The sequence below is a fragment of the Amphiura filiformis genome, chromosome 13 (genome assembly GCF_039555335.1).
Source record: "Amphiura filiformis chromosome 13, Afil_fr2py, whole genome shotgun sequence".
Lineage (NCBI taxonomy): Eukaryota > Metazoa > Echinodermata > Ophiuroidea > Amphilepidida > Amphiuridae > Amphiura > Amphiura filiformis.
Genome location: NC_092640.1, coordinates 46105027 through 46129011, shown reverse-complemented (window position 1 = coordinate 46129011; position 23985 = coordinate 46105027). Strand labels below are relative to the sequence as shown.

At 40.4% G+C, this 23985-nt stretch overlaps 2 protein-coding genes across 2 annotated transcripts in view; both read left to right on the top strand.

Moving 5' to 3' along the window:
* The first annotated feature begins 10852 nt into the window (after positions 1-10852).
* LOC140167716 (uncharacterized) lies at positions 10853-11856 on the top strand. Its single transcript, XM_072191012.1, has 2 exons — positions 10853-11580; positions 11763-11856. The coding sequence occupies exons 1-2, from the start codon at positions 10853-10855 to the stop codon at positions 11854-11856; spliced, it is 822 nt and encodes a 273-aa protein (XP_072047113.1).
* Positions 11857-17334: 5478 nt separating this feature from the next.
* Positions 17335-23985, top strand: part of LOC140168420 (NADPH--cytochrome P450 reductase-like) — a 29691-nt gene continuing 23040 nt past the window's right edge. Inside the window, exon 1 of the mRNA XM_072191808.1 lies at positions 17335-17493. The gene's annotated coding sequence lies outside the window, so the exon portion shown is untranslated. The remainder of the gene's footprint in view (positions 17494-23985) is intronic.

The following is a 23985-nucleotide window of genomic DNA, read 5'->3' as shown; positions in this document are numbered from 1 at the left end:
CATGTGAAATTAAGGCGATGGTGCGGTTATTAGCACATTGTGTCACCCTTCTTTGGTAAAGGTAGGATTACTGCCTTTTTCCAGTCATCCGGACATTCTTTAATTTACCTGGTCTGTGAATTATCGCAACACCTTCCCCTTCACTCTTTTTCAACAATTCTGCCTGGATGTTGTCAATTCCTGGTGATTTACCATTCTTGAGTCTCCAACCTCGCTCATCAGGATCTCTGGTTCACTGTCAGTGTCTTCACTTTCAACCCCCATCTTCCTCCTTTGCCTTGTCTTCTTGAGATGCATATAATTGTTCACAGTATTGTTTCCATCTTGGTTTAATTTCTTCGACCTCCGTTAGGATGGTTCCATTTTCATCCTTCAGTACGTTGAGTCTTGGAACAGGTTCGGAAGTCAATGCTTTAATATATAGGGTGCACAAGTTCCCCCCTACATATTTTTTAAAATAACTCGAAAACTATTTGACGAAATGCAAACCTAAAAAATGATATGGGTAGCCTTATTTGTTTTTACATGTGGACCAAATTTTAGTGTCAAACGTCATTGCGTTCAGTCACAATGGTTCATTATGTAAAAAAGGAGACCGTTTTAAACAGTGTTAAAAGTTGCATCTGAGTCCATAGGACTAAATTCTCAAACAATACAGTAGGCCAGGGATATTTATGTGTTTGTAAAACAAAACTTAATCTTTGGTATTCTTCTTCTTCTTCTTCTTCGAAAGCAAAGCAGGTGTTTTATTCTTTTCTTTTTAATGATAAATGTCTGAGATGGAAGGGATATGTACTGCAGTGAGAATAGACCACATCGCCAGTAGTTCATCACATGTGAAAAGTCACATTTTATGAATGCCGCGTTTGCCCGAATTTCTTCGCGGTAGAGCAATTGCTCGTCGTATGGGAGTTGCAATGCACTTGTCAACAGTGCAGGAGGACACATCCCCTACTAAACATCTAGACTTTAAGTTTTATTTCCATTACAAACACATGGACAGGCCTAACATACTGTATTGTTTGACAATTGACTCCTATGGACTCAGGTGCAACTTTTAAAACTCCCTCTTTTTTTTTTACATAATGAACCATTGTGGCCAAACGCAATGATGTGTGACACTACAAATTGGCCCAGATTTGTAAAACAAATAAGGTTACTCATAACTTTTTACAATTTTACATTTCGTTAAACAATTTTCGATTTATTTCAAAAAGCATTAGGGGGAACTCATAAGTTGTGCACTGTATATTTATACATATCTTTGAAAAATCAATGAAATTTGAAGCCATTTGGAACTAGAAATTCGATTTTCGAGGTTTTTGCGGCGCTGTTTCGGCTCTTACCCAAAGATTCCATTTACAAAAGGTCATGTTCTCACCCAATGACCCCATATTTTTTACATTTTGCTCTCACCGAATGCCAAAATCATGCTCTCACCCAATGACCCCATATTTTGTACATTTTGCTCTCACCGAATGCCCCTTAGTGCGAAAGTGCCAGCCCTACACCTATATCCATTTCATATTGAAGTGCCCCCCCACCCCGGGATTAAAGACCTCTTCTGTGAGCCAGGGTTTTTTCTTGCTCTTACATCTGGGAAGAGTCCCTTGGGAAGTTTCTGTCACTGCTTTCTGTCTCCATTAGATTATGGAACTGGTTCTTAACTCTCACTCTGCATTGGTCATTGCTTACACCAAATCTGGCTGGTTTTTGCTGTCGCTTGATCCTCCTTAGTTTCATTCTCATGGTAGATATCAGAAATTGGGGATCAGATCCACAGTCCGCTCCTGGGAGGGTCTTCGCAGATTTCTTTGTACAACGATGAAATCAATCTGATTTTTGGTGCTTTGATCTGGTGATGACCAGGTATATAGTCGTCTTGGGTGTTGTTTGAAGTATATAGGTGTTGATAATGGCAAATTTGTTCTCTTGGCAAATGTCAACAAGCATCTCTCCCCTCTCATTTTGTTCTCCTAAACCATTACTGCACATCACATATTTATTGGTGCTCCTTGCTCCAACTTTCACCTGTGACGACAAGAATGTCTCTCTTGTGAATGCTGTCTATGGCCTGTTGTAGCTGGTCATAGAATTGTTGGATTTCTTCATCACTTGATGCAGAGGTGGGTGCGTATGCCTGGATTACTGACATATACAGCGGTTTGCCTTGGATACGAATGATAATGATCTTTCGTTTACCAGGTTGTAACTTAGAACAAATTTGGCGACATCTTCATTGACCACAAAAGCAACTCCATGCTCTCTTTTACTCTCTGTACCAGAAAAGTAAACAACGTGGTTACTTAGTGTGGTGAAATGCCCTTTTCCCCGTCTATCTCATCTCTGAATTTCCCATTAGGTGCACATCACTTCTCTCTAATTCATTTGTTAGAATGTCTAGGTTTCCCAGATTCATCGTCCTGACATTCCAAGTCGCAATCTTAAATGTTGATTGCCTGAGGTTACGTCTGGCATTACTCTCCTCGGGATTATCAGCTTCCACGCCTCGTTGCGGCTTTAACATGTTTAACGTGAAAGTGTAATTGATGTCCAACAGATGTCATCTGTTCTCTGTGGTGCCATTTGTGCTGGTCTTATTCCTCCCCTCTTTCCCCATGACGTTCTTCCTTATCGACATCAGCTTGGCTCGTGCCTTGCACTTGTCTTACATGAGGGTTTCCCTGACCTCATGACAGGTGGGGGGGGGGATGGGGGGATGGGGTTGGAAAAAAATTCTTGAAGTACAGTGAATCAAGCACCTTTTAGCGTCAGAATAAGTTAATGGTACAAATGCGCCATTTGTTGAAAAATTTTGCCATATTTGAAGCTAAATTAATGAAATATGGTGCAAAAGTGCAATGAAGTCGCGCGAAGCGCGGACATTTTGCACTTTGGGGGCTAAAATGGTCAAATATGAGGTTAATTTGGTCAAAAACCCACATACAGACGTCAACATTGGGGGGATGATTGTATGGACCACCCCCCCTTGGCAAAATATTGGGGGATTTATCCCCCCCCTCCCCGGCATCTACGCCTATGCCTAATAAAGATGTAATCAGGGGAATTAATTATTTTTCCCTTTCTTATTGTTATTTCTTATCCATACAGTGATCCCAGGGCAAGCATGCAAGGGTAAAAAATTGTTTATAAATAAATATTGCATAAAAGCACAGAAGTGAAGGATAAGTCATTCAAATTATCATTTGGTGATTTTGAAATGACATATTTGGCACAAAAACAAAGAAAACAGCAGTATCGACGAAGTTGAAGCCCCGTTCAAATACATGTAGCTAATTTATTAGTCAGCCTCTCAGCCACGCGCAATTGGGAAATGGTGTTCACTTTATGTTTGAAGTCGATTCTAGACCAAAATTTTCCGAGGAACACGATCCCGGTGGGCCTTTTTTGAAAAAATGTGCCCAAAGTGCTCTTTTCCGGGGGTGCTCCCATTTTGGGGGTCAACATTTGTTTTAAAGTATTCTCTGGCCAAATATGGTATATTTGGTGTCTATTTATATGTTTTCGAGCATGGAAAATCTATTCTGATAGTTTTAAAATCAAAAATAGCTGCCTTCTGCTCAAAAATCCAAAATGGCGCCCAAAATGCCTTTTTCCGGGAGTGCTCCCATTTTGGGGGTCAAAATTTGTTTTTAAGCATACTCTGGCCAAATATCGTATATTTGGTGTCTATTTATATGTTTTCGAGCATAGAAAATCTATTCTGATCGTTTTTAAAATAGCTGCCTTATACTCAAAAATCCAAAATGGCGCCCAAAATGCCTTTTTTCCGGGGGTGCTCCCATTTTGGGGGTCAAAATTTGTTTTTAAGCATTCTCTGGCCAAATATGGTATATTTGGTGTCTCTTTATATGTTTTCGAGCATGACAAATCCATTCCGATAGTTTTAAAAATAAAAAATAGCTGCCTTATGCTCAAAAATCCAAAATGGCGCCAAAAATGCAATATTTGTCCAAATTGAAATATTTCCCCATGTATGAACATTTTTAAAATGATTTTAGTACCTATTTGCATTGTGTGGGGTACAACGATCACAATCAAACTATTTTTAAAATTCAAAATGGCTGCTGCATACCCTGAAAACTCAAAATGGCCTCCAAAACGATGTAGAAATGTGGCCAAAAGAAAACAATGTTCCACAACTTTAGTGTTGAAAATTAAGTGTTAGTTTAAATATAATTATGTAGAAATGTGTTGGTAGCAGTTTATGAAAGCTCAAAATAGTTGCTATTGGCTTGAAATCATACTAGTAATGTCCATCACATAGCTCATAATGACTGTTTGTACAAGTATATGATAATTATCTTAGGTTCAATTAGCATTTTCTTGATTTAAACTTATATTACAGCTCCCTTCAAAATCCAAAATAGCTGCAAGAACTAAAACACCATCGAATAGTGATTTGCTGTTCGCAGGTCATTTTGATCGCCATTTTGAACACCAACTACCTTAAATACCGTTACATTCAAGATCATGGATGGCCGATAAAGTTTATTTCGTATTTTCCTATTTCATATAGTTATTAATTGTCATTTTTACGAGTCCTCTTCTAAACTCTCTTCACTCAACGGGACTTCTTCGTCCTCTGAATCTTCAGAGTCGCTGATCAGATCATATCCCCTTAGTTCTGTTGGGATTTCTGGAGTCGGCATGACTGCTTCTGATGGTTCATCCTCTTCCTCCTCTTCCAACATCTATCTCACGTCAACTCATCTTCATTTGGAAGTGCGAACCACAGTACCAAACGGGCTTCAGAACGTCATCATCATCAAGTTCCCAGCCGTAGTATAGAGGATTCTGTTGTTTGAACATACCAACCAGGCAATTAACCATACAGTGTACTACAAAGTTTGCACGTTGGATGTGGCATTTCATTGATTTACTGTCAGGGAAGCCTCTGAGACGGGGTTACCTTCCGCTTCTTTCCCTTTCCACACATTCTCATTGCATGCGCATAGCGACTATCCCCTGCCGTCTTTTCAATCCTTGGCCTGTTGTAAACTATGTGAATATGAAGTCTGTAACTTCATTAACATTGGCTGCAGTTCCTTCAAGGCTTTCTGGATTCTGTTGTATCTTGGTAAAGGCTCTCATTTTAGACCGGCCATAGAAAGGTTGCGTGAAGTCGCTGCCTGTTACTACATGAAAAGCAGGTAGGCTCTTGCAAATATCTCTTCCAAGGTGATTTGCCTGCTCTTGGCAGCCTGGTCCCTTGTCTGAAATACAGGTTCTTAGTAGCATTTTCTGCTACAAATAGCAACAGAATAAATACATCTGTGTCATCAGCTACCACACAAGTATTATGTGTTGCAGTAGAATACACTGCGTGGAAAGCCAGGCGAGGGTCAGCTTCTCTTTGATAGGAAACTGGGATTTCTCGTATTACTGACTCTGGTTCTGACGGAAGGCAAAAACACACCTGACCCTTTGTGACAAAAACATCTCTTCCTAGAGTAGATTCATCAGATAAGATGAAATCAGCTAGAAGTTGCGTTAGATGCAGTTTGTTGGATTCATTTGTAAGGAAGTCATTCCATTCACCAAGCTGTGGTAACTGTTGGTCAAGGTGAGTTTATCTTCTTTTTCTTCCTTTGTCTGGACGACCCTTAGACAGGTACAGTGTTGAACTTCTATCTAGCCTTGAAGGAACTGCAGCCAATGTTAATGAAGTTACAGACTTCATACTTCACATAGTTTACAACAGGCCAATGAAGGAAAGGACGGCAGGGGATAGTCGCTATGCAATGAGAATGTGTGTGGAAAGGGAAAGAAGCGGAAGGTAACCTCGTCTCAGAGGCTTCCCCTGACGGTAAATCAATGAAATGCCACATCCAACGTGCAAACTTTGTAGTAAACTGTATGGTTAATTGCCTGGTTGGTATGTTCAAACAACAGAATCCTCTATACTACGCCTGGGAACTTGATGATGATGTTCTTAAGCCCGTTTGGTACCGTGGTTCGGCACTTCCAAATGAAGATGAGGTGAGACAGATGGTGGAAGAGGAGAAAATGCAAATTGAACCTAAGAACATTATCATACTCGAATTCATACGTGCTGGTAATAAACAATTTCCAAAAGTTTAAACTGACTTTCAGCACAAAAATTCACTAACCTTGAATTTTCGATGTGTGACACACATCTTCATCAGAAGAAGTCCTAAGATGTTGTGATGGACTTGCCCTTTTGTTGATCATTGGCAACTTTTGGTCGAATGAGGGCGTTGTATAAGGTTGGCAATTCCAGTCCTTGGTCGCGATTTAGTTCTGTCGATTTATTCTTGATCTGGAGGGCCTCCCGCACTAAACGGGGTACTCCTTTATAGAGGGGTTGTCACAGAAGCTCTAGCGTATTTTCAAATCCTACGGTGTTGCTACAAGCTTCAGACGCACAATACGCTGAGAAAACTATTTGTCGCACCTAAGGATCCCACTCCAACTGAGAAAAAATCAGGTTTGGTCTACGAGATACCCTGCGGCGAGTGTACAAGTTCATACATCGGCCAGACAGGTAGACAACTCGGAGATAGACTGAAGGAGCACAAGTCAACTGCTCCCAGCCGCAAACCATCTGCTGTTGCAGAGCACAAAACAGAGTCCCACCACAACATCGACTGGGAATCCACAAAGGTGTTAGCCAAGGATGATAGAGAGTACCCCCGTTTAGTGCGGGAGGCCCTCCAGATCAAGAAGAAATCGCCAGAACTAAATCGCGATCAAGGACTGGAATTGCCAACCTTATACAACGCCCTCATTCGACCAAAAGTTGCCAATGATCAACAAAAGGGCAAGTCCATCACAACATCTTAGGACTTCTTCTGATGAAGATGTGTGTCACACATCGAAAATTCAAGGTTAGTGAATTTTTGTGCTGAAAGTCAGTTTAAACTTTTGGAAACATTATCATATACTAGTATATGAGCTATGTGACGGACATTACTATATGATTTCAGCCAATAGCAACCATTTTGAGCTTTCATAAACTGCTGCCAACACATTTCTACATGATTATATTTAGACTAACACTTAATTTTCGACACTAAAGTTGTGGAACATTGTTTTCTTTTGGCCACATTACTACATCGTTTTGGCCGCCAATTTGAGTTTTGGGTATGCAGCAGCCATTTTGAATTTTGAAAATAGATTGATTGTGATCTTTGTACCCCACACAATGCAAATAAGTACTAAAATCATTTTAAAATGTTCCTACATGGGGAAATATTTAAATTTGGACAAATATTGCATTTTAGGCGCCATTTTGGATTTTTGAGCATAAGGCAGCTATTTTTGATTTTAAAAACTATCAGAATAGATTTGTCATGCTCGACAACATATAAAGAGACACCAAATGTACCATATTTGGGCCAGAGAATGCTTAAAAGCAAATTTTGACCCCCAACATGGGAGCACCCCCGGAAAAAGGGCATTTTGGGCGCCATTTTGGATTTTTGAGCAAAGGCAGCTATTTTAAAAACTATCAGAATAGATTTTCCATGCTCGAAAACATATAAAAAGACACCAAATATACGATATTTGGTCAGAGTATGCTTAAAAACAAATTTTGACCCCCAAAATGGGAGCACTCCCGGAAAAAGGCATTTTGGGCGCCATTTTGGATTTTTGTGCATAAGGCAGCTATTTTTGATTTCAAAAACTATCAGAATAGATTTTCCATGCTCGAAAACATATAAATAGACACCAAATATACCATATTTGGCCAGAGAATACTTTAAAACAAATTTTGACCCCCAAAATGGGAGCACCCCCGGAAAAGAGCACTTTGGGCACATTTTTTCAAAAAGGCCCACCGGGATCGTGTTCCCCGGAAAATTTTGGTCTAGAATCGACTTCAAACATAAAGTGAACACCATTTCCCAATTGCGCGTGGCTGAGAGGCTGACTATATGCTGTCAGCAGGGCCCGCAGAAGGCTTTTGAAAGTGGGGGGGGGGGGGCGAAAATATTGAGACTAAAATGTAATAAATGGCCGCGAAGCGCGACGCAAGGGGGTGTCTGAGGGGGGATGTGCCTCTCTGAGAAGTAAGAAAAAATTGGAAAATGAAGACCTATTTGAAGCGATTTGGTGGACAATTTTGGCACTATTAGTGTGTAAAATTTTAGTTTGAAAAAGCCGAAAATTTGTTAAATGACGGTCCATGAAGCCTTTCGTGAAAAAGTTTTCCCTTTAATTGTAGGCCTATAAATTGTGTGAAACACAAATTGGTAAATGTCGAAAGCAAAAGCGAAAATAGCCACTTGTTTATCCACAACGCAGAGGGGTGTCTGAGGTGATGTGTCCCCCTCAGAAGTAAGAAACTTTTGCAAAATGAAGACCTAATTGAAGCGATTTAGTGGACCGTTTTGGTATCAATTAGTGTGTAAAATTTTAGTCAGAAAAATCTACTTCCGATCGACCCGACTGTGCGGGTTTTTAGGCATGGGCCTACCCAATTACGTGCAATTTAACCTTTTCTCTTCTCCTTTTCTCCCTTTTCTCTTCTCTTTTTCTCCTTTTTTCCCCTTTCTCTTCTCTTCTCTCCTTTCTTCATCTTTTTCCTCCCTTTTTCTTCTTCTCTTTGCTAAAAAGTGGGGGGGCGAATGCCCCTCTGCCACTCGCTTCCGCGGGCATGGCAGTGGCTATTTTAATGTGCCTCCTGGCACGTTCGTGCAGTGAGAATAGAAATCCATGCAGTAAGAATTAAAAATCCGTGCTTAAAATATTTCTATACTAGTTTCAGCCCGAAAAAAATCCGACTGATCTAGTCGGGAAATCCTATATCCTATATTGTATAGTTTGTGGTGATCGGTCACACGCCTCTGGTAACGCTCTTTCCTCCCAACCCAGTTTTCCGGTCATTCGTGGGGGAAAGCCTCTGGACGAGAAAATTTGCAACAGGCGTGGGAGCAGCTCCATCTACCGGATAGAAGTTGTCCAGAATTGCCCTGTGCATCTTCGTTTTAGACCGTTAAACCTTAATTTGGGGTAAAAATAGTGTAACGTTGCAAATTACTTATCAAAAATGATGACATTTTAAATGATACCTGCCCTTCTAAGTAAATCAAAAGGATTTTTAAAAATTATTATTACATTTTACAGATATTAATTTCGTGCAATTGTATGCATTTTATGCATTTTTGCAGAGTTTTTTGCATATCAATACCATCAATACCATAAACTTAATGACATTAATGATCATAGTGTGTACTTTCATGCAGCTGTAGGTGATTAAAAATGATGACAAGTCAATTAAATGAATTAGTGAAATACATTAGTGAACCAGACATGTATCAATTTTCAACTTTAAGTGCATATCATTAGATTGATAAACTTTACTTCGAGGACTGTTAAATATCAAATATATCATTTTTTAATAATTTGTCATAAAAATTGTATTATATCGCAAATTTCAAAAATTCAAAATTATTTGATATAAAATTTGATATACAAATGGATTGAAGGCATGCATGATGTCCTGAAGAAGTTTGAGTGTATCCCGGTTCATCTCCCTGTTCCTCTCATGTCTGTTATCTAATTCGTGTTCTTTGTCGTACACATACATCTGACTGAATTGCGGCGTTGCGCCACTGCTTGGCATGATTGGGCCTGCTGCGTGGTATGTCTGACCATTGATTTTGTATACTCATGGTCCAAGTTCCCCCAAGATCTACTCCAACTGAAGTCAGTGCCAAAGCAGAATTGTGCTTCCGGATGTGCTGTTTATAATGTCTAGCCGACTGGTCAGTGCTCAGAAATAGATCTCTTAATTGCTCCGCCGGAGATTTGATTTGTGGCAGGGCGATTTCACCATAGGAGCAACATAGGGTAAAGGTGGCATTTCCTAACCTTCCTTTATGGGTTTCTGCCGAAAACATAATTGCCTTGCATGCAGAGCATATAGTAGTGGCGCCGACATTGAGTTGAACTATGTTTTTGTCAGTGAAAGTGTTTCTATTGGACCTGGCTGCCTGGCGCTCTGTTTGGGCCGATCGAGATGCACGCTTTGCAGCCGCATCGGCCTCACGCTGTATTTTCCGCTGTAACTCTGTTTGGGCCTCCTGTGCTGCTCGCTTTGCTGTCGAATTAACATCACGCTGCAATTTCCGCTGTAACTCTGTTTGGGCCTCCCGTGCTGCTCGCTTTGCTGTCGAATTAACATCACGCTGTAATTCCCGCTGTAACTCTGTTTGGGCCTCCCGTGCTGCTCGCTGTTTAAATGCAGCCTGTTCCGTATCGAATTGATGCAATGATTAACTTGATGCAATAGATTCACCCGTTCACCTGTTCCGTATCCAATTGATCCAATAAATTCACCTGTTCCGACAGATGTGAGGCAGGCTGCGATTACGCGATTGCGTTGCGTTTTGTGATGCGATTTCGCGGTTCTCGTGACTATCTCGTGATATCATAATACTAATCACAGAGTGTACGTCCGTCCGTCCGTCCGTCCATCATAATACTAATCACAGAGTGTCCGTCCGTCCGTCCCTCTGTCCGCGCGCTATCGCGTAATCGCAAAACGCAATCGCGAAATCGCATCGCAAAACGCAACGTGGCTTGACTACAGTGAACATCAACGAATTGCACCCAATGTATGATCCTACTGCTTATCCTCTGTTCTTCATACATGGTATGTATTATTGATTGTTTCAGTTTAATTAATATGTATCATTGATAACTTTCCATGGCTCACCTCGCCAAATGCATGAGTTGTACCAGGTAATTGGGTTAAATAATCATTTAATACAGTTTACCGTATTAAAGTTTTGCCATTACCCGGATTACAACATTTCTCGCCTTCATTCATGTTTTCAATCACTTCATTTTGCAGGATGATATGGCCTTAGTTCGATGGTTTGGAAAACCTGAGTTGTTTATTACTTTCACATGCAACCCCCGATGGCCAGAAATAGCGGACAGGCTTCAACAAGGACAGTCAGCAACAGATAGACAAGACATTGTAAATAGAGTCTTCAACCTTAAACTCAAGCAGTTTTTCAAAGACCTATTCTCCAGTGATGTCTTAGGCAACATCAAAGCATACTGCTGGACACTAGAAGAACAAAAACGATCGCTGAAACATGTACACCTCCTAGCCATCCGACAGCAACCACTAACGCCGGAATGGGTAGACGACACTTTGTGGGCATTTATCCCAGATCCCAACACCATGCCCAAATTACACCAGATAGTGACCCAATCCATGCTACATGGTCCATGCGGCACATTCAATCCAAATTTTCCATGCATGATCAATAGACGGTGTAAAGCCAATTACCCGAAGGATTTCCGCAGCAACACGGAATTTTCACTGTATGCGAGACCAAATGATGGTACCTTCCATGAGAAGAATGGCTTCCGCTTTGATAATCGATGGGTAGTGCCTTATAACCCATGGTTACTCCTCAAATACAACGCTCATATCAACACTGAAGTCGGCGGAAGCGTTAAGAATGTCAAATACCTCTACAAGTATATCACTAAAGGTGCTGACATGGCCTCTGTTGGCATTGAAGATGCAGATCAAGAGAATACAGATGAAATCACCAACTACATTTCATCACGGTACGTTTTTACATTCCCTGTTTCTCATATTATTGGCCCCACTTCCTATGAATTAAAAAAAAAAGAAGCGCAAAACCGGTACCAAACACTTCCAATATTTCCTCATCCTCAAGCTCCAATACTAATAAAGATAACAATCCTTCCAACTTCATAATTTGACCAATTTTTTTATTATTATATAGGTGGATTACAGCGTCTACGGCAACATGGAATATGTTCGAATTCCCAACACATGGAAGACACCCTCCAATCGTCCGTCTGGCAGTGCATGAATAACACCAACAAACGGTAATCTTCAGAGAAGGTGAAGAAGCAATTGCCCTTGACAGGAACACAGAGACCACACTCACAGCCTGGATGAAGTTTAATAAAGAGCATCCAGAATCCAGAGAGTATACATATGATCAATTCCCTGTACACTATCGGTGGGATAACATCCAACTACTGCATCGCTAGAGTGTTCTCTACAAATCCTGCACAAGGAGAACGCCACTACCTCCGCATGCTGCTGCATCATATTCCAGGAGCTACGTGCTACGAAGATCTCAAGACAGCTAATGATACGACACACGCTACATTTAAGCAAACTGCTATGGCAATAGGCCTCCTCGACAATGATGATGAATGGATTATTTGCCGGTTATTTGCCATCATCTTGGTATACTGTTCTCCAGCAAATCTTCTCCATTTGTGGAACACCTTCAGAGACAGCATGAGCGAGGACCTTCAACATGCCCAGCTGACACCTGCACAAGTCACAAATGAGTCTCTCATCTCCCTTGACACAATTCTTAAAGGTATGAGCAGTGGTTTAGAAGACTTCGAAGATATGCCTCTTCCCAACTACACTGAACGGGTCCAGCTTCAACCTCCTGTCATTCAAGATGAACTTTATGATATCGTCGCACAGGATGGTGTCCTCACTCGCCAAATTCAACAACATCATTCAAGATGAACTTTATGATATCGTCGCACAGGATGGTGTCCTCACTCGCCAAATTCAACAACTGAATGAGCAACAGCAGCATATTATTTGACACGGTCATGTCAGCTGTTGCGGGGACATCCCATGCCAAATTGTACATGATCAACTCACCAGGTGGTTATGGGAAGACTTTCCTGCTAGCCACTATCTTAGCTGCTGTTAGAGCAGAGGCCAAAATAGCATTAACTGTAGCCCCAACAGGACTAGTAGCTGAAAATTTGGAAGGTGGCCGGACAGCTCACAGCCGCTTCAAGATTCCCATACCCATAACGGAGTCGTCTATGTGTCGCATTGCAGCACAAAGCCATCTTGCTGACCTCATGCGACGCACTTCAATCATAGTCTAGGATGAAATAATGGCAACCCATCGCCATGCTGTGGAATGTGTTGATCGGTCATTGCAAGACCTTCGTCACAGTGAAGAACCTTTCGGGGGATGTATTGTTCTCTTTGGAGGTGATACCCGTCAAATCCTCACGGAAGTCAGGCAGCCATTATGGATAGCTATCTGTCACATCCGTCACTATGTAAAACATGAATTTTCAATTTGAACGTACGTAATTCAATATCGTTCATTGAAACCTACATGATTTCTTGACGTATGTTGATAACTGGGTATAAACCAAAAACGTTTACGTAGAGCAGATATTCAATGGATCATTATTTTAGTAAAATATCACTTCTAATAAATTTTGAATGCTTCGAGTTGATTCGACAATTATTTAGAGACATTATTTCAAAACTTTACAATATAAAAGGGATGGTTAAGTAATAAAAAATGAAAATATGATCCTTTTTAATGAGTAGGTTATTGAAAGATGATCAAAAGATGTTCAGAGGCGTTTAGAGGCGGCTTCAAATGGACAGATAATATACAGTGTAAATTGGTAAAAACTGGATACAATCATTGGCGTTTTGTAAAAAGAAGTTACAGCTTGTGTGACTAGCTATATCATGAGAGTGAGAACTAGTAAATCCTCAAATACAATATGCCATGTATGTTGTGGGCACTCCGATGACGAGTCGGTTTTATCATGAAAAAAGCGTTAAATAATAAGCGTAAAGAACCGACGGATGCTTCAAAGTCCTTCCTTGATCCGACTTTTATGCGCAAGGTCATACTGACGGATGTGTGACGGATGTCCATAGATCAACACGAGAGACCAGATTAACGTGCGCGATATTGGCGCAAGACATAGTGACGGATGTGTGACGGATGTTAGGGTGCAACAACGTTTTCACGTTTTTACATACTGACGAATAACTTTGTAATCATTTTACTGATTTAATAGCGAATAATTCTTCATGTGATAGATGTTTCAAGATACTTTAGATACTAGTTTTTTAAATTACAGCAACTTTTGGAGGATTTTACTTGTTAGTGTTCTGCTATGGTTGATCACAAATTGGCGCACTCTTTGATCGCGTCTAACTTAAAAACCTTTTTTCTGGCGAAGTTTAACATCCGTCACTATACACCCGACGATATGCGTGATTTTATCGCGGTAAAGGTTTACAGAACTTTACCCCTATGCCAGCAAGCAACCCATTCCCCTCAAGCCTATCTGCGCTAGCTGATCTTTTAGATTTTTCTAACGTGCAGTGACTTTTTTCTTCTAAAATAGCCCCTGGGCCATGGTCAGTATAATTATAATTACAGATTCATATGTAAATGTCTTATTTTGTCGTAAATACACGGCTTTTCAGTGCTTGGAAGAGATTCTGATGTTCTATGGAATCAAATGCTTTCTCGTAATCAATGAATCCAATACACAGTTCAAGTTGATATTCGTTAGACTTTTCAATGAGTTGGTTTACATGGTTAAGAAACCTTCTCTACCCCCCCTGCTCTCGTGGTTGTTTTTCATACAGTTCTTTCTTTAGTAGCTTTTAGTCTTCTTTGAAGAATTTTTGTGAAAATTTTGTAGAGATGTGAGAGAAGACTAATGGGTCTGTAATTCTTGATGTCTGCTTTGTCTCCCTTCTTGTGAAGAAGAATGATTTTTGCTTCTTTCCAAGATTGTGGGATGCATTTTTTGGCTATGATTTGGTTAAACAGTTTTGCTATAGATGGGTTATTACTTCACTTCCTCCCTCCTCGAGAATATCCTTTGTTACCTCATCTAATCCTGGTGCCTTGTTTTTCCGCATCTCCTTGATTGCTGTTTCTACTTCACGAAATGTAATGTCTGGTAATTATGAGTTTATCTAAATTGGCTTCTTGGCTCTTGGCCTCGCACACCGACATCGCCTGGCTAATAATTATTTGGTGCAGCAGTGACATTAAAATGAATACACGGGATCGATACACGTGAATTGCTATGCACGATTTTGATATCAGACGAAAATCTTCCGATACTGGGTTAGAAAATGATGAATATCTCCCGTAAATGAATTTTTCTCAAGAAACCAGATGTGGTCTCATACACTTGAAAATACGTGTTGAACAGCTATGATAGTCGTTAACGTGCGCTTTGAAAATTGGCCGTGCGCTTTGAACTCAAAATTTGACCAAAACTCTAATTTTATATTGCGTTGGTCCTGTATCATGTGTATGGACTACAGCGCACAGCAGGCTATAGCGGCACTCACTCAAGTGGAGAGTAGTAACCATTGACCGCAATGAAGTCGTATACAAGCTTACTCACACAGCGAGAAATCAATTACACCGTCTATTATCAGTAGCCTTAGTCAGGTCACTTAGCTAATTATACATCTCATAAGGTCCGAATAAAATGGCCATGGTTGGCTGTGGATTCAACCTACCATGGCGATTTATACCATGAAGATATCGGGGCGATGTCACTGTGGCTCGCCTGATTCCTTTCACAACCTTTTTGAAACTTTGCAAAGATTCGCGACTTGTTCTGGCTCAAGATCAATCTCACATAATCTGAAGCTATTTGGATTGGCTCAATGAAATGTTCTTTAAATCGTCCCTTTTCTGAGAGCTCCTGAGCAGGGTCTTCTTTGGAAAACTAGAGATTTTAAAACTTTTGGTCTTAATTTTCCTTGAATTTTAAGTGTGGGTGTCAGTGGTTTTAGGGAAAAATTGATCAAAGTACTAAGCGGGACCCATTGAAAAGAAAACATTGAACATGTGATTGAGCCCGCCGGAGTTGTGTGACTCTATCATGACTTTTCAAAAGTTTGATGGAATCTAAGTGAAGCTGACGTAAAAAGACCAATATGATCATTTCTAAGGGAGCGATCGTTATTTATGACAGAGGGAATGGGAAAATTTAGGGGGGGGGAACACGAAATTTTTTTGGGGTCTTTAGGGGGAACCTGAAATTTTTAGTTGAACCAGGAGGGGGATTGTTAAATTTTAAATGGAGAAAATTGGGAAAACAAGGGACGCGAGGGGGGAACGCGAAATTGTTTGTCGATATTTTTTCCAAAACGGCCACCCCCCCTGCCGTAAATAACGATCGGTCCCTAAGATATAAGTTGAGAGTGAAACGAGCCATTTTATTTTGGATTATCTGTTATTTGCTTTGATAGGATTTGTTAATTAATACCAAGATGTGCAACAATGGCATTACCAGAGCTCAGCACAGATTTTCCCGCAAATTCTGATTGAGGTATTGAGCATGCATGATGTCTAGATTATGTCTGAAATTTGAAGCTATTTGAGTTTGCCAGAAACTTTGTTAATTAATGTCTCCACTAGACACAGTTTGGGCTTTGATAATTTGAATAGGAAATCTGAAATCTGAAAATCATCGACCTTAATTGCACAATTTTGATCGGGACTCGAATAAAAGTTAATAAAAATGGGCCTATAGGGAAGACTGGGGTAGAATGGGACACAGGTTAAGATGGGACAGTGATTTTCAGAAATACTTTTATACCCCCGGGTTTATATCTTATTTGTCCATTTTTGCAACAAAAGAACTTTGATATAATGACTAATTGTCTATTTATATTTCTTCATTAAACAGGAAAATAAATATTCCATTTTTTTTAATGTGACCAACAGAGGTTACGAATCAATGGCCCGGATTAGTGTTTATCAAATTAAAAAATAACTTCTAAGCCACCTTTTTCAAAATTGTTACTTTTTTCTTCCTTCTGAATATTTAGTCAGCAGGGCGGTTTTCCGCTAACAAGTTGCTATAACTTGTGTGGGTTGCGCGAATTTAAATTGCAGGTGTGCCATCATTTTGTTTTAAGTCTAGCTAAGTCTATCAGTGTCACCATGTTGTTTGAAGTTCACGTAGACTTCAAACAGAAGACACTGCACTGTGGAGTCCACAGTGCAGTGTCTTTCTGTTTGAAGTCTACAGTGTCTTTCTGAGCTTTTCTGTTTGAAGTCTACAGTGTCTTTCTGAGCTTTTCTGTTTGAAGTCTACAGTGTCTTTCTGAGCTTTTCTGCTTGAAGTCTACAGTGTCTTTCTGCTTGAAGTCTACAGTGTTCCCATTCTGCTTGAAGTTTACAGTGTCATCATTTTGCTTGAAATTTACAGTGTCATCATTCTGCTTAAAGTTTACAGCGTCTTCTCCCATGGAATTCCATTTCTTCAATGTTCTTGGAAAAAATTAATATTTAAAAACGTATTTTCTTGCAAACGGCACTTCTGCACTTCGAAAATGATAAGAAAAGTTTTCTTTTAAAAATGTGCCAAATTGGGGTATTATGGGACGCCATTGATTTACTGTGTGCTAATTATAACTCGATCTCCTCGCACTGTCCCATCTTGCCCCGAAACTCAGCGTGATTTTATTGAGTTGTTGTTAGGGAACGAATTCAATCAATCCGCCAATAAACCGGCAACTCTCAATCAGCTGAAGTCCATGAATTTGGAAGGTGTATCTGTCGAACCGGTATACAGGTGCACAAATGTATACTAAATTCTGCCCTATGAAGCAATGATTTAGTGAAAAAAGATTTCAACATAGCAAAGTGCAAATCAAGAAAGTGAAAGGTAAGTCAAATACAAGTTGACATGTGGATTGAATGGAATGAGAATGGGCTGGGCCAGGTCATCGATTGTCAATGTCATGATTGTGAAACATTTCGATGCACGTAAGCCTTCTGCTGCCATGTCATGTGTATGTTATGTAAATACTGAAATAGTGCATTTGTGCCGGTCATGCATGCCGGTATTACACGTTGCATTGACCAAGGGCAAGTTGAGTACACATCTATTGATGATGCAACATTATAGAAACATAGCAAATATGTAAAATTAAAATGAAGCTTTCCTTTGAGTTTGATCATGTTGAAGTCAAAGTCAAGACTCTGCTTGAACTGCTTCTGGGGAGTTCTGCATAATTACTCCTCAACGCTACAATTGTAACCAGGCGAGGAGGGAACACTCACACATGCACATGACTCAAGTCAAGAGCTAGTTTATTCTGATAGTCATGATAGTCCTGCTCCTGTAGCCCGGGTTTTTTTGTTTGTTTGTTTTATTTCTTCTTTAACCTGGGACATATGTCTGGTTCCATATTGCTGTCTGGTTAGCAGGTACGAATAATTCCGCGTGAATTGAGACGTCGGAGCCGGTCAACGCCACGTTTTTGACCTAAGGGGTCAGAGATATGCATATTCATGTATGAAAACAGCGATGCGGATATAGTATCATCACGGGACTGAGAATTGCGACATTTTCGATGTTTGTACCGGGAATTTCAGACACGGAGACTCGCGGAGATTTCGACAAATTCGTCCAAAGGTAACCAAAGGGTTGGGGATCGCATTTTTAACTATCACTAAATGTTTGGAATTGAGGTCGGCTAAAAAGTAGACACGTTTAGGGGACTGTAATTGGTGTAGATGTCACATTTTGAACAGTGAGCGAGTGACCAATTTGATGCTCAGCACAAGTGTTTATCTTTACTCAGGGTACCTGGGACACTCAATCAGTTGAAAACACTAATCATCTGTTCTTCCTTTTGAGGCCCAGGGTGTCATTCCCATTGTGGCCTGTACACCGTCCATGATAATCAACTTTTGCAGATGATGGTGGATGCGATATCGGCATTTTTGAGGTCGCCATTGGATTAACACATAATCATGAAATCTTCACAAACAATTCTAAATTTGTTATGTGGTGTAAAAGCAAAATTATCTTACTCTAAAACCGTCTGGGTATGACGATGTACCACACTGCAAGTATGTTAATTTTCCATTTGTAATTGCTAACCGTGTATTTTGAATGGGGCTGTCAGCCCTATATCTTCGCCAGCCTCGTACGTCACGTGTTGCGCTTCCTACGCCGCCTGAACTTTTGAAAAGCACCCTATTACCCTAAACAAGGATTTAACCCTTGGCTAAAACAATACCTTTTAAAACAGGTAACACGGGCCTGTTTTCACACCCTAAACAGGGATTATATTCTTTGCATCAAATTTCATACCTAAATTTCATTTCCGCGAATAAGCAATTGCAATTTTGCTACCCTTTTTTCCAATTTTTCACGTTTTTGACACCCTTAACACGATACGCGAGTATCGTGCCTACCCACGAAAAACTACCCTTTTTACGTGTTTTTATTATCGCGGATGGTGTACAGCCCAGGCCACAATGGGAGTGAACCCCCCAGGTCCTGAACTGAAACAGAATTCTTCCAACTTGTAACCTTGTTCTAGTTTATAGTTACTGTGTGGATAGCCCGGGGGTCACTCACCACTTGATCTTCTACGCACCGGTCGCACCCACGTCCAAGAAAAGCATCGAAATGGGCATGTTTTTCACCACACACGGCGTCGTCAACGTTTTTTTGAAAAAAAGAGGTACTTTTTCAGAATGCATCGCCATTTAGGGGTCAAATTTAGCCAAACCCTTCAACGTTTTAGGGTCTTTAATAGCCGAACCCTTCAACCTCCACCACAATCAATCAATCACCTCCACATGTGTGGTTGTTAAGAATCGAGCACGCTGACTGGCTTAGCAATTGTCAAAATAGTTGTTTAAACCAATCAGGTTAGGCGTACTTTGCTTTTCGTGGTCGGACTACATTACTCAAAAAGGCCGTCGCGTTCATTGATTGGCTTACGATCCCAATGAATGGTCAATACAACCAATCGCAAAAATTTTGCACACTTCACGCCCCCGCGGACCGTGGTGCCCATGTGGCTTCGCTTTTCTGCAAAAGCGAGCGAATGACCAGTATAAAGTCGGCTTCACACCTGTGATAATTTGTGAATCTGACATTTCTTTGTGAAAATTGCGATTCTCAGCAACAGGATTCCATGAAATTGACAATATTTATTCTGCAGGATCGGTAATAATTAATGTATGTTTTATTTTGTGAGAAGCAGGGCCTGAATTAGGAATTGTTGAAGGGTACCCATTTCAAGGCCATCAACAAATCCTTTGCAAAGGCACCAATGCCATTTGGTGCTGAAGAATGCTTTGAAACTTGAAGCAGTTCTGAGGCATCAAGGCCAAGTCTTAAGGGCACCGGAGGCCATGGCCTCGGTGGCCTTCGGTTAATTCGAGCCCTGGTGAGAAGTGCAAGTTGAAGTTAGAAAGTTTGTGGTTTCGTAAGTTATGTACAAGAGTGTTCGCAGGAAGGTAAAAGTGATGGGCCGTCCTCGAAGTATTTCGCCTGTATAAACGAGTTTGGCGATTCGAAGTGTGATGTGTCCAGACTGGATATATTATCTGGTGTGACGTCACCAAATTGGGTGAGTCCACCTGGGGATCGGAGTTTTTTGTTATTTATTCATTTATGTGGGACAAAATGACTATTGGTTTTTTCCGCATCTTGGGATCGATGCAAGAAGTATCTTAGCATGAAAGTTCATCTGTGTTGGTAGACTTCATAATTGTAAATTTAAACAAGAAGTATCTTAATCAACATCGGAAAGGTAAGATCGCTCCGGTTAGGAGTCTACAAAACATTTCTGTTTTGGACTAATATGCCAATCTCGAGAACTGAAGCAACAAGATCCATTCACAGCTGGTTGCCATCAATCCAGATGTAGCTCGACCTCACCCCAATGTCAGCTGCCAACACCAGATACTTGTCATCCATCCAAATAAATTCCAGATTATTCCAACTTTATCGGTATTCATACTTTCCTCGTACAGTTATTTGGTGGAATGCCCCCCCCCCCCTCAGTGGACTGGAGGTCTTTCGGGGAGCAGTAACAGCCAGCATGCGGCCGTTTTTTTCTCACACAATGATTGTCATCTTTTACATTAGCACTCAGGGCTGGATCTTAACTTTTTTGACAGCTAAAATGTAAAATGTTACTGTTTAACCATTTGTGACCCCTCGGCACAACTGAGCCCTGAAGTCGCCAATCATCATTTTTGAGATATTCAACCAAAAATATTCTGCTTGAAATTAGCTTTAAAATGATGTATATCATGTCTATAGTACTTGACATTTAAGTAGTGAAAAATCAATAAAACAGTCAATAAATCCTTTGTTTCCTATTGTTTATTGTTAAGTTCGATGGAGCACATCCGGGCTCAGTTGTGCCGAGGAGTCACATTTAGATGTGTGCGCTGCTGGTGACTTTTTCTGTTTAAAACAGTGGCGTAGATTTCTTATATGACTTGGGTGGGGTGAAAAACATTAAAAAATGTCTTCAGTGAATCCAGCATTTTTTGGCGAAAAGTTTATGTTACAGATACGCACGAAGCGCACAAACTTTTTTGCCATATTGAAGCTAAAATTGAGATGGGGCCTACATGTATCTGGTGTAATAGAACACATTTGGCACTTTTTACTATCTAGGTTAAAATTGCCAAATAGAGTGACTTATGAGCGTCAAATGCCCCGCAAAATGCCACACGCCAGTCAAGCATGTACGGTACTTTTAAAAAGTTACACGCCTGACAGCAAAAGTACTTCTCCTTGGAAGTTCTCTGGCGAGTAAATTTTCTTGCAATATTCAGCCTATTCACCTTCCAATATATCTCTAGCATATATATCCAGCGTGGAAAAAATAGTATTTTGAGGTTTCTGATTGTCACAAAACACATTTTCAGGACACAATTTTCTCAGAATTCCTTGTCATTTTGTTTACTTTTCTATCCATGTGACCCAATGTACAGAAATTGTTTAGTCTTGACCCCAAAATGCAACATGGCTCAATCGTGAACAAACATTGCAGACAGAAACTGGCTGTAAAGGAGATTGTTCATTTGGTCACATGTTGCCACTGTAGTTATGCCTCCACCGGAGGTATTATGTTTCCTGGTTGTCCGTCTGTCTGTCTGTCCGTCCGAGCTTGCGAGTGCAATTTCTCAGAACTGGTAAGATGTACAGTGATGCAAGTTGGTGGAGGGATGGTCATTGGGGGTCTTCAAATTGTAGGAGGTTTTTGTCGCAAAATATGGTAATTAAATACCTAATTTGCATAATTTATGCGTAATGTGCGTAATAAGCAAAATACCTTGTGAACAGATTATCTGGAGATCCGTATGGGGTACAGTGACGTAACTTGGTGGGAAGTAGCGTGGCCAGAGGTCCTTGACCTGATTAGATTGTCAGCGCAAAATATGGTAATTAAGTACCTAATTTGCATAATTTATGCGTAACAAGCAAAATACCATTTTCTCGGAGACTAGGGGTCGCACGTTCCTCAAACTTGGTGGGTGCATCTTGACCCTAGACAAAACAAGTTTGTATTGGTCAGTGGGTCAAGGTCACCGAAGGTCATCCAGGGGTCATCTGAGGTCAAATTAGCAAAAACTGCCGTATGGGCATGAAACTGGGTGAGTGCAGTCAACATTTAGAGCCAATTTTTTGAAGGTCATTTTGGGGTCAGCCAAGGTCAGCCAGGGGTCATCTGAGGTCAAATTACTAAAAATTGTCATATGGGCATGAAACTTGGTGGGTACAGTCAACATTTAGAGCCAAAATTTTGGAAGGTCATTTTGGGGTCATCCAGGGTCATCTGAGGTCAAGTTACTAAAAACTGCTGTATGGGCATGAAACTTAGTGGGTACAGTCTGTTAACATTTAGAGTCAAATTTTTGGAAGGTCATTCCAGGGTCATCCAAGGTCACCCAGGGGTCATCTAAGGTCAAGTTACTAAACTGTTGTATAGGCACCGGTTCAAATGATACACGTCAAGGTGGAGGCATCGCGGCCGACGCTTTGCGTCGAGAACCGCGCAAGTCGAGAACCGCGAAATTCTAGTTGTGTAGTACATTGTACTTTGCATTTCATCAGCGACCATGCTTGATCAGACGTAGGGGGTCACTGGCTTGGAAATTATCTTTTATCAGAAATTTCAACTTACCGTATTCATTTTTAAGTTATTTATTTTTTTTGGTTTTAGAGTGTTAGGATCATTCATGGTTGACCTAAAAAAAATAATATTTTTGCACAATGTTTTGTGTTTTTAATATGAAAATTGATACTTTGTTTTCATGTCATACTCTATTAATGATATCAAAATGCATTCAAATCACAAAAAAATTGGTTTGTTTAAATTTTTTAATCTTGAGACTCAATTTTTAAAAAAATGTTGTTTTTTTTGTTTTTTTTTATACTGGCCTAGGTCTATAGATGCTGTATTTATTGAGTTATCGTGTACCTAAATCGTCAAGTTAAAAGTGGTCACATTTTGCACTTTCATTGAATCTCACCTGGGAGAATGCGGCCATTCTTGTCTTTCTACCTTACCTTACATTGAGAAGTTTGAGCGAAATCCATTCAGAACTTGATTTTAAATCGGGGAAAGAACTTGGAAAAAACCCACATTTTAGCAGCTTAAACTGAGCCACTTGACCACTTGAAATTAGTACTTCCATCGGATGCGCCGGGCATGCAGATAAGCGTCGTGTGTGCATTATAACATTTCAGACATATCGAATTGCATTCTGAACACGAAGAATGTCCTTGTGATATTTGATGTCATAACCCAGAAATTTGCAAGATAGCATTTCCATGGCAATACAGCTGCTTCAACTAAGGGATAAATAAGTGGTAATTTTAAAAGTCGCTCCTCTGGTTAGCATAAAATGTGTCTATCTGTGACACCCAAAAGTGTGCGTCCGTGATAAATTTGTTTGAATGCAGTGTGTTCGGCACCGCTATTCCATCAGAACAGACACATTTTTAAATGTCGAAACCTCTGGAATCAGTAACTGTTGCTTTACTATTACTGCAGTTGAATGTCTATGCTACTTTTTGAAGCTTTATTCATAACCTCATTAATAAACGCGATGCGTGCGATCCAATCATATTTCATTATTTGTGAAAACCCAAACGCAAATCGAGGTCATTAATATCTCACAATTGACCGCAAAATGTGTAGGCCTACAGTAATTGTTCCAATGTCGCACACAATTGATGACCTCTGCGTGCGCCGTATTGTGCGTCCAACAAACTGTGTGCGCACTGGCTGCCGTAATTGGATTGCGCGCTACCATATTTGCACAGATTCTGATACGCATTTTTGTTATTGGTCGTCTTGTTTTAGGCCGATCGATTTTGGGAAAGGGA